Source organism: Salvelinus fontinalis, unplaced genomic scaffold (genome assembly GCF_029448725.1).
Source record: "Salvelinus fontinalis isolate EN_2023a unplaced genomic scaffold, ASM2944872v1 scaffold_1706, whole genome shotgun sequence".
In the NCBI taxonomy this organism is placed as follows: domain Eukaryota; kingdom Metazoa; phylum Chordata; class Actinopteri; order Salmoniformes; family Salmonidae; genus Salvelinus; species Salvelinus fontinalis.
The window spans coordinates 19,175-30,426 of NW_026601915.1; the positions used below are offsets into that span (position 1 = coordinate 19,175).

Genomic DNA, 11,252 nt, shown 5'->3' on the forward strand with positions numbered 1-11,252 from the left:
GATGATTTCCTTATTTTGCCATTTGAGTTAATCAACCTCAGAGGAGAAGTAGAGTGTTTGTTTCTCAATCCCACGCTTGACAGGGACCTCAGATGTTGATGCTGGGCGGGAGCAAAAACGGGCTCCCGATTGAAAACTCTGGTCTACTTTATATGAAATATGTGCAATACATTTGCTATGTTCACCAAATCAGCAACAAGAGGTTCACAGGTTTTTTCGTGTCATTATCATTCTTTTAAACGGATGGAACTAGCACGAAACTCCCATGAATTCTTTCAGTATCTGAAGTTTGCTGTATATTTTATGAGTAATCAATGTTATTTAATGATGAACTCTGGGTTATCGCTCTGGGTTATGTTGCGTCCACAACATAACATTTTTAAGGGCAATAGTAGCCTACATTTGTTTACAACTCGCAGAATGTCCATGCGTGAATTTACAACCGCACAGAGCGTTGCATCAGCACGAGATTGGAAGTGCGTCAAATCTGTACAGCATTGTTACGTCATCACTGATAAATGTTGAAACTGATGCGAAACCCGGGAGCAGTTCAGTGATTCTCGCTAGTGCTGGAGGAGCGTTCATTTTGGCAAGGAAATGTGCTGAATTTTGCAAGGACATGGAGAATAAAGAGTTCAAGGTAGGCATGTTATTTAAGCAATAAGGCCCAAGGGATTGTGGTATATTGTCAATATACCACGGCTAAGGGCTGTTCTTACGCACAACGCAACCCGAAGTGCTAGCTAGGACAAAGCCCTTATTTCACGAATCCCCGAGGTGCCTTATTGCTAGAATAAACTGGTTACCAACATAATTAGAGCAGTAAAAAAGACATGTTTTGTCATACCCATGGTATACAGTAGTCTGATATACCACGGCTTTCAGCCAATCAGCATTCAGGTTTCGATCCACCCAGTTTATAATTATTTTTAAATCCCCATTTATATTAAGTACTGTGGATTAAATATTGTTAAATAAATGAAATTATGTGCTATTCATTCTGTAATATCAAATTACAAAGTCTATGGCCGGGGAGTCATGAGAGTTGGCTAAAGGTACAGTAGAATCTGTTGTGGGTCAAATGGGGGTCTAGGGTCAAAGGTTATTATGACACCACCTTCACATTTCTGTCACATTTCTGTTCTGTCATTTTTCCCATAGGCAATTTTAGAAACACATAAAATAAGGTCTGTGTTTCATGTGGGCTTACCCTGGTGTGACATTTTTATAACCATGTAAATATCTCACAGACAAGGTGACTTTTAGCAATACATTTGGCTCTATTTACTCTCAGATTTGAAATGTCTAATTAGCATCAAAGTAGACATGCAAAACTACAAATCCCTGCAAGCTCCTAAACGTAATTTCTAGCTGACATCTTTGCTAACAGGTATTGTGTCAATTTAAAACTTGCACTAAACAGTTCACAGAATTGTCCATTTAAAGAAATGTAGCCAATTTATTAATTACTACATTTAGCTAACATTAGATAGTTAATCAAGAGATTCTTACCTTTGCCTCAATCAGCATGATCATCGTGACATTTGAAATTCTTTATGATAGCCACATTAACAGCTAATTAGCGTTTAATATTTGGGGGGTAAATACAGGCGAATATGTTGATAAAAGTCACCTTGTCCGAGAGATTTACACAGTTATCAAAATGTCACACCAGGGTAAGCCTACCTGAAACACAGCCCTTATTTTAAGTGTTTCTAAAATCCACTATGGGAAAAATGTATGGTGGAAAAACAATTGGAACCATTTCCCTGCTTGACTACTAGGTTTTATGGGGATTATGACTCATTACTGTGCCACTCTATAGGGCTCTGGCCAAAAGAAGTGCACTATATTGGAAATAGGGTGCTATTTCGGACACAAGCATAGATATGATGCACTATGATGTGACCATAGAAATAGAATCACTAGAAAGGATAGAGCCTCTGACCATGGCAATTTGACTGGTAAACTGAACTGTACACCTGACATGATGTTCTGGTGATTCTATTTCTATGCATATGATGCATTGTGATGTGACAATGAGTGTTGGGTTAATGGTGCTTTCAAGGCAAGTGATCTTGGTCAAATCATGACTTCCATGATCTTTAGGTCGGAAAGTTGGAGCTCTAAAAAGATGCCAGAGTTTTTGTCATTTTTTTGTGATATCCAATTGGTAGTTACGATCTAGTCTCATCGCTGCAACTTCCCAACGGGCTCGGGAGAGGTAAAGGTCGAGTCAGGAGTCCTCCGAAACATGACCCGCCAAGCCGCGCTGCGTCTGACTTGGAAATCCAAGTTGGACGACTGTTGAAAACAATTTTTCCCTGTCGGAGTTCGTTTTTTACCCCGATTGTCTTGAACACACTGAAGTCGGAAGTCAGAGAGTTCCCAGTTGTTTTCAACACGGCTAAAGGCGACACAGTAGGTGACTTAAAAATATGACTTTGTGCTGTCTTTCAGGAGTCAGAGGTCAGTGGGAATGACCTCACCCTCATAGACCTGGATGACCCCATCAATGACGGTGATGTTATGAAGGAAGACAGGTAAGTGATTTACACTAATGACACATTTGTGACTGGTTACAGGATCACATAGGCCTACAGATACAGATTATGTAGTAGGTCAAAGGTCACCGCCTATGGAGAGGTAGGCCCAGAGCCATGTATTTAGAGAGATGGGACATCTATCTGCATTATGTTGCATTTGCATCAATATGTACACATTACATGACACAGTATAATCAAAGATATCCATATGAAAGCTGCTCCCCATGCGCAATATTGACATTTTAAACAATAATATGTAACTGAACATCTATTTTATAATTGACTTATAATGAAAGGGTAAATGAAAGGCTCAAAGCCGCTAACATGGAGTCCTTCCTAAAAGTTTGCCAAATTCTCTCTATATATAACTCTGGATAGGCCGAGTCATCTCAGAGTATTGGAACCATATAATTCGAGTGATTCTATTCTAGTTCTAGAATGGTTCATTCTACTTCTATGATTCTAATTCTATAATTGGAACACATCCTCACACTCACATTATAGTGACCTTAGAGCGATTCCTTTTTCTGTATCTAGATCTGATAAAGATCACAGAGAGGTTGAGAGACAGACCAAGTTGGAAGAGGCTGTTCTAGAGACAGATATCCCAACTCTGTCACTAGAGGCTGAAGGAGAGATTGAGATGCAGGAGGCTGATCTGAAGACAGATGGCACGTCTCAGTCACAGAAGGTTGAAGGAGAGAGTGAGTTGGACGATGCTGTTGCCATCCCACCTCATCAGTCACAGGAGGTTGAAGGAGAGAGTGAGTTGGACGAGGCCATTGTCATCCCATCTCAGTCACCGGAGGTATGATGTATTGTGTTTTGTGTTTTAATGATGCATTGAAGATTAAAATTACAAATGAATTTTCCAAGCTTGAGCTAGTAAAGGTCTTCTAATCTAGGAGGCCAAAGGAGAGAGTGAGTTGAATCAGGTTGATCTGAAGACAGCCACATCAACTCTGACACTGGAGGTCGAAGGAGAGAGTGTGATGCAGGAGAGTGATGATCTAGAAACAGCCGGGCCATCTCAATCCCAGGAGACTGAACGAGTGGCAAAGGTAAATGCTTCCAGATAACAGTGTGTGTGTGTGTGTGTACATTTCTGTTTGTGCATGCAGACAGTAGTTCGTAAACAGACATTCTGTTAACAGTGCTATGGCGAATTTGATTGAATTCCAGCCTAAGTCTGCTTTCTGTCGTCCCCATCAGGCTGCAGTGGTGACCTTCACTACCGTGACCCACAAGGCTGCAGCCTCCCAGACCAGCCTCACCCTCAGCAAGGGAAAGAGAAGCTACCCAGACCTACACACCTTTGTGCAGGACATGAAGGATGGGTAAGTTTCTCTTTGGCTTCCCCATTTACCCCCTAGATATGTTCCCTATTAGAGCCTTGGTCAACAATTGTTCAGTATTTTAGGAATAGGGGCCATTTGGGACGCACCCATAGGGACAATCTCAATTGCAAACTCTCTTCTCGCCTCCTTAAAACCATTTGGATGAGAAAGCCCTCCCTTTTGACCTTCTCGTCCAATGGCTTTTGAGAAGGACGTGAGTAGATTGAGATTCTCCCATAATCTCGGGCAAATACAAGGGACTCAACTGACCAAATGACCAATCAGGGATGTTTGGATGTGGCCTAGTTCCGTAGAGGTCCATCCATAACGTAATCTAAGAGAATAGAGGTAATGTCATGTAGTTTAATTGTGTACCTTTATTTACTTTTCAGCCATTGGAATCTGCTGAGTGAGAATATGCGTGCCGGGGTGAGTTATAGTCACTTCTAAAGTAGTTAATGTTGGTAAGATGGACCAAACATTCCGAACTCTTATTGGTGGAAATCGAGCAGGACCTTTAATTCAGAGGTTCCCAAACTTTTTCACTCATGCCCCCCTTTCCAGCATTGGGGAACATCCTGAACCACTGCTTTAATTGACTAGCTTGAGTAAACACATGGTGCAGGAGTGCAGCTCCGTTAACAAACTAACTCTGTATGGTCTTTTAACATTTCAGATAAGCAGACATGAGTTTAGTGCCAGGTGCATGGATATTACAAATTGGGTGATGGAGTCTACATCCACTGTGGTCATTCCCGCCCTTGACCTCACCATGCAGATCGAGCTCTCTGATTCGTCAAGCTCTTCTGGATCAGGAAGTAATGAGGCAAGAGAAGTGACCTCTCTTGGCCACAGCGTCAGATTCAGCTTTAGTGGAGGACCCAGTAGGCGCACCAGTTCTAGAACCGCTTGCAGCACACGAACTCCCACCCCTTTCCCCTCCTCTCACAGGTACCTACCCCTTTCCCCTCCTCTCATAGGTACCTGTACCCCTAGCCCCTCCTCTCACAGGTACCTACCCCTTTCCCCTCCTCTCATAGGTACCTACCCCTAACCCCTCCTCTCACAGGTACCTACCCCTTTCCCCTCCTCTCACAGGTACCTACCCCTAACCCCTCCTCTCACAGGTACCTACCCCTTTCCCCTCCTCTCATAGGTACCTACCCCTAACCCCTCCTCTCACAGGTACCTACCCCTTTCCCCTCCTCTCATAGGTACCTACCCCTAACCCCTCCTCTCATAGGTACCTACCCCTAACCCCTCCTCTCACAGGTACTTGTACCCCTAGCCCCTCCTCTCACAGGTACTTGTACCCCTAGCCCCTCCTCTCACAGGTACCTGTACCCCTAGCCCCTCCTCTCACAGGTACCTACCCCTAGCCCTTCCTCTCACAGGTACCTACCCCTATCCCCTCCTCTCATAGGTACTTACCCCTTTCCCCTCCTCTCATAGGTACTTACCCCTATCTCCTCTCATAGGTACTTACCCCTATCCCCTTCTCTCATAGGTACTTACCCCTATCCCCTTCTCTCATAGGTATTTACCCCTATCCCCTTCTCTCATAGGTATTTACCCCTCTCCCCTCCTCTCATAGGTATTTACCCCTATCCCCTCCTCTCATAGGTACTTACCTCTATCCCCTCCTCTCATAGGTATTTACCCCTATCCCCTCCTCTCATAGGTACTTACCCCTATCTCCTCTCATAGGTATTTACCCCTATCCCCTCCTCTCATAGGTATTTACCCCTATCCCCTCCTCTCATAGGTATTTACCCCTATCCCCTCCTCTCATAGGTACTTACCCCTATCCCCTCCTCTCATAGGTATTTACCCCTATCCCCTCCTCTCATAGGTATTTACCCCTATCCCCTCCTCTCATAGGTACTTACCCCTATCCCCTCCTCTCATAGGTACTTACCCCTATCCCCTCCTCTCATAGGTACTTACCTCTTTCCCCTCCTCTTCTGCTAGGTCTTTCTAAAAACATTATTCCCATGTCCCTTGTTATAAGTACAAATATCCATTCTACTTAGATACTTCCAAATTTTTGGATCATATTTTGTATTTTGTTACCATGTACTATTCATTTCTGTTGTGCATTCTGCAGGTCCATGACTTCCTTGCTGAGTGAGGACGGAGAGCGATATGTCTGCTCACCTGAGGGTGGTGATAGAGAGATGAGACACAGACCCCACTCAGCACCACTGAGATCTGTGTTTGGAATCTCTGAGGATTCTGTCTTCAACATGGTCCAGAGCGGCCAGACTCAGAGTGACATCGTACTGTCGTCCAGTTGGAGTAGACGGGAGAAATACAGCCCTGTCAAAAAACCACCGGACACCAGGTTTATGATGGGTATTGTAGAGTTGGTTATGAACCTTCTCAACTCCAGATTGGCTGAGCTAATGCCAAGTCTCAGTCAGGGAACTCTAGGTCCGCTGTCTGGTAGTATCTCAGCAAGTCAGCAGTTTGCCCAAGAGATGCTAAGCATGGTGTCTGCTAAGATGTATTCCCATGCCATAGAGCATATTGCGCGTGGCCACAAGTCTCCCCTTGAGTTAGAGAGGGAGCTTGAGGCCATATTGGGTCCTCTGGCTGGACAGGTTATAGTCATCATCATAGATAGCATCTTCAAGGCAAAAGCCAACAGAGGAAACAAGGGACGAGCGACCAGCCCCTTTACCTATTTTCTCACTGCCATTTCGGCAGAAGTACAAATCCTAGTTGTTCAGAGATCGGCTAGCAGACCGTCCACCAGACTGTCCAACAACGACCCACTGCTGAACATTTCCAAGTCAAAGGTCTTAAGATCAGTTCTGCTCAAAATGACAGAACTCTTTGGTCAAGGTCCAAGTGAAACCTGTCTAGTTCCACTAGTCCAGAGTCAGTCCAACAACTCTATTTGTGACTGGACTCTGAATGCAGGCACCATTCATCCAAGTCAATTTCTGTCCAACAACAGAATGACAGAAGTGTCATCCGATGTTGTGGATCTTGTACTTGAGGTTTTTGGGATAACAGGATTTTTGGATAGCAGGAGCCCGTCAAGGCCACAGAGTGCCTGCTCCTACAACTCAGCTAGTGGAGCAATAGATATGAGAGCTCTTGCTGGGGACTTGGTCAGACAGGTGTCTGTCAAACTCAGACCCTTTGTCTCTGAGAGTCAACTCTCCACCATGTCCATGACAGATCTGTCATCATCTATTTCTGACTCCACCTTGAAGCAGTTGTGTTGTAGCTCTGCTGTTGCTGCAGCAACTGTCTGTCAAGCAATCAAAACGGAGCTCGAGAGCCAGAGACCTACCAACCTGTCAGCCAGAGACCTACTATCGTCTCTGATAGAGACCATTGAGGACATGGATATCTCTGACGTCGTCCAGGGCCCGTCAGCCATTTTGGAGGAGACTGCTATGATAAAGCACCCAGAGATGTCCACCTCGATAATATACAGGTCTTTGCTTCTCGACTCATCTCTCGCCTCCTCTAACATGGTCACTGAGAGCATTATCTTCAACAGCCCACGCCCATCAGAGGAGAATGTGAGTATTCAGAAGGTGCTCCCTGCTGATAAAGTTGACATACTCCATGGTCAACCAGTGGAGGAGTGTATCGTCCAAGCTGAGCAATGCATCACTCAGGTCATTCAGGATGCAGCTGTGACATATACTGGCGTGCTGGATAAAACCGACACTTGTGGGAAACTGTCGGAAGTTCTGTCTGTCTGTGTTTCCGCGGAGAATATTGAGGAGGCATCCTCTGATCTATTTGGTGGAATTATTTCCGACCTGCATGAGGTATCTGAGGTCAATAAGGCCTCCATGCGTACGAAATCAGGTCGCAAAATGTTCTGGGTGGAAGTGAGTTCAGGTTCCCAGAAGATTTATACCAAAACCCTGGACAAACTGAGGAAGCTTTTCACCTCTCACCTTCTCACTGAGGGACAAAATACTCCTGTGCAAATTGAGCTCTATGACACTGGACTACTTGTAACTGAGACCACTGTGGAGGTATCTCCTGTACAGAAGACAGACAGTAATACCTCTTCTATGTCCTCAGCCTCAGCCCACCAGCTCACCCTCGACACCTGCACTAAAGGGGTCATCAAACAGGTGATCTCGGTGCTGAGGTTGGAGACTTCAAAGGAAGACCGCTTCGCTTCCGTTGGGGAGAACACATCAAATGCGTCTTTCGACTTCAACCAGAAGTTGGACTCGATAATTTCGAAATTGGAGGACCTCACCATTTCGAGTGACGTGACGTCAGCCGAGATTGCCACGCTCACGCGATCTCGTAGTGCAGCCAGCAGAACCTCTAACATTACCATCCAGAGCTTTCACAGTGCTGAGTTCCGAGCTACGGCCAAACAGATTGTGCGTGAGGCCATTCTCAGAGCTGCTAGCGAAGCCAACTGTTCTTTGCCACAGAGCATGCCTAGCATCACCTTCTCACACCATGTGGTTTCTACAACTGAAGATATATTGAATATGATCGTGCAAGACCTTGAAAGTGTATCCCAGTACACAGTGGAGGACGCAGACTCCTTCCCACTAGGAGAGAAAAAGCTGCAGTCCCAACTCAATCCCAGAGTTGTCTTTGACAACTCATTTTTTGCTGCTCAAATCATGTACCACAGAGTAAAGGATAGACTGAATGTCTTTTTGTCTTTTCCACCCGTGTCAGTCACCACAGCTAAAGATGTGCTGGACTCCACCCCTGTGGATACACTCAGATGCTCGAAGTCCCCTGACACTGCTCTTGTTAAGGACACGAGCCGCCCTCCGTCTGTGAGAAGTGAGAAGCCATTTTCAAAAGTCTGTTTGACTAAAAGGTTTAAAGCTTTTGTGTCTTCGAGTGGCTCCTCCACATACCACCATGTAATTGACACATGCAGTGAGGATGTCAGTCTGCCCACCAGGAGTATGTTAGTTGTGAGCGACACCAGTTTGAAGAGAGCCTCTCCTCTCCATGGTTGTGGATTGAGTGAAAGTTGTGAACCTCTTGAGGCTCTACAAGACGGAACAGTGGCATTCAGCCAAGAAGGCTTTAGCAAAACTGCAAAGAAGACACTCAGCTTGATCCTAAATGTGATCAAGTGCAGATTGGCCAACTCTGAGAGTTCATCTGTTGGGCAGAATGCAAGTGAGGAGTGTCTGATAGCCACTAACATGTTAGACTCTCTACTGGAGAGCCTTGACCTGTTGCCTGACATGAGCGCTGCCGATGAGATCACAAGGACAGAATGCCATACCTCTAACGCAATGGACAAGACAGGTTCACAGTCAGCGCTTGTGAGCCAACAAGAAATGAACATATCTGACACCAGTATCATAGTGAAAACTATAATGGACACATTGAAGACAGACGACCTAGAGATGACTTCAGCAGAAGAAAATCTGGATAGGCTTCTGTCAATTGAAGCCCTTCAAGATGCGTCTGGCAACCTGATCGCAAAGGTCCATGGTCTCATTCAGGAGATAACCATAAGACGCCAGCCTCAATCCATGACTGGCCACAGAAGCCTCTCTCAACCAGCGCTGCCAAAGCCAGCACTGAGGAAGCTGTCAAAGGACGATGCGTCAGGGCTCGTTTACAGCTTTGCCCACACTTCTGTTAGCAGACTCCTGGGGCAGTGTTTGGGTAGGCCTATGCCACCCACTGCTGACAGGGTTTTGGATCAGGTCATCAAGTTGATGACAGACATGGTGATGGACAGTCTGACTGATCTGTCCAAGTCTGCAATGGAGGGTGGTAAGTGAAAGTACCTCTTTTCATCTGCATAGGACTTCATTGTAACATGATGCTCAATACATTGCGTTTTATGATGTGAACTTTGCTGGTTGTGTCCAAAATGGCACCTTCTTCCATGTTTAGTGCACTACTTTTGACCAGAGCCAGACCCTATGGGCCCTGTTCAAAAGTTGTGCACTATAAAGGGAAGAGAATGCCTTTTGGAACGCAGTGACTGCTTTCCATTGTTGCGTCCTCTTCTCCCAGTTATTGTACCCAGGTCGGTCACACCAGCTTGCTCTTCTTACTTAGACACCAGCAATGCCGCAAGTGACATCACTCATGGTGTTGTGGCTGACCTTAATGCTACTGAGGAATTCCCCGCCAGGGGCCTTAGCCCGGCTGATGTAAAGGCTGACGGCATGGCCCGCCTTCCCTCTGCCAGAGGGGAAGAGATTAAGAAGAACAGGAAGTGGGGCTTCCTACCCAAAATTGGCAAGATTCCAAAGATCAGGATGAAGGTAGGAGGCTCAGTGTTTTGAGATTACCTCTGTAAGGCAGGGCTGAAATGTACCCTACAGATTCACTAAACCCCTATTGTCTCTCAGCATTAGAACATTGCTGTTGTCATTGTCTTTAGGAGGTTGAGTGAGGCCGCTGTAATACAATCCTAATACACATGGGAGAGAGTCAATGTCTGTAGTGCACTACTTTTGACCAGAGCACTATGGGCCCTTGTCAGAAGTAGTGCCTTACGTAGCCAATAGGGTGCCTTTAGGGATGCATACCATATATTTTACACATGCTCAGTTGTCCTGATGTGTTTTGTCAACAGCTGTTCAAGACAAAAGGGGAACCGAAGAGCCACCCTGAACAGGATGCGCTGCCTACCAAACGTCTCAGAGAGACTCGTATTTCACAGAGTAAGTGATAAGCATCGATAATGTCATATTGATGTATCACCCTATGGCCAGCTTGTTAAAACAGTGACTACAGATACAGGCGGACAGACAGACGGATAGACAGGCAGACAAACACACACGTTCATTTTCTGATTATGAAATATTCTTATCACAGATGCTGAGTGTGAGGTTCCAGAGGTTCCATCCACTTCCCCACCCAAGGAGGACCTGACAACCACACTGGCCCCTGCTCCCCAGGAGTCCCAGTCCCGTAAACGCCCTCTCATAGTCAGGGTGTTACGAGCTATCTCCAGAGCCGTCTCCAAACCATTCAGAGGAGCTTTTGGGAAGAAGAATTAGCCAAATGCCTGATTTTATTACTATTTTAATCAGAGCCTTTATTTAATAAAACATTACTGCATTGATTTCTGTCTTACTGTTTGTGCAAGATAATGGTAAAGTACTTCAAACCACATAGTCAAACGTATTTATAGTGAAGCACTTCATAAATTTTTTATTTTATTTAACCTTCATTTAACTAGGCAAGTCAGTTAAGAACAAATTATTATTTACAATGACGGCCTTCCCCGGCCAAACATGTCATCATTGGGAAAGGTAGGCCAAACGACCTTTACTCATCATTGGGAAAGGTAGGCCAAACGCCCTTTACTCATCATTGGGAAAGGTAGGCCAAACGGCCCTTACTCATCATTGGGAAAGGTAGGCCAAACGGCCTTTAC

General features: G+C 45.3%; 1 protein-coding gene across 4 annotated transcripts; it reads left to right on the top strand.

Moving 5' to 3' along the window:
• The first annotated feature begins 353 nt into the window (after positions 1–353).
• Positions 354–10,937, top strand: LOC129849799 (uncharacterized). Of its 4 annotated transcripts, XM_055916566.1 has the most exons (11): positions 354–640; positions 2,461–2,543; positions 3,084–3,354; positions 3,452–3,607; positions 3,759–3,883; positions 4,276–4,312; positions 4,560–4,834; positions 5,991–6,238; positions 9,923–10,131; positions 10,446–10,533; positions 10,688–10,937. In XM_055916566.1, exons 1-11 carry the CDS (start codon positions 620–622, stop codon positions 10,870–10,872), a joined length of 1,698 nt encoding a protein of 565 aa, XP_055772541.1. In that variant the 5' UTR covers positions 354–619; the 3' UTR covers positions 10,873–10,937. The 4 variants fall into 4 exon arrangements, with proteins under 4 accessions (XP_055772541.1, XP_055772542.1, XP_055772543.1 ...); XM_055916567.1 differs by lacking the exon at positions 354–640 and having other exon boundaries at positions 2,458–2,543; positions 3,170–3,354; XM_055916568.1 differs by lacking the exon at positions 354–640 and having other exon boundaries at positions 2,458–2,543; positions 3,170–3,250.
• The last annotated feature ends 315 nt before the right edge of the window (positions 10,938–11,252 follow it).

Bases quoted from the DNA above. Each gene is read 5' to 3' on its own strand.
- LOC129849799 (XM_055916565.1), top strand. From the start codon at position 6,256: ATGAACCTTCTCAACTCCAGATTGGCTGAGCTAATGCCAAGTCTCAGT. The intron at 9,632-9,922 runs GTAAGTGAAAGT...CTTCTTACTTAG, and splicing joins CAAGTCTGCAATGGAGGGTG to ACACCAGCAATGCCGCAAGT. The intron at 10,534-10,687 runs GTAAGTGATAAG...TTCTTATCACAG, and splicing joins AGAGACTCGTATTTCACAGA to ATGCTGAGTGTGAGGTTCCA.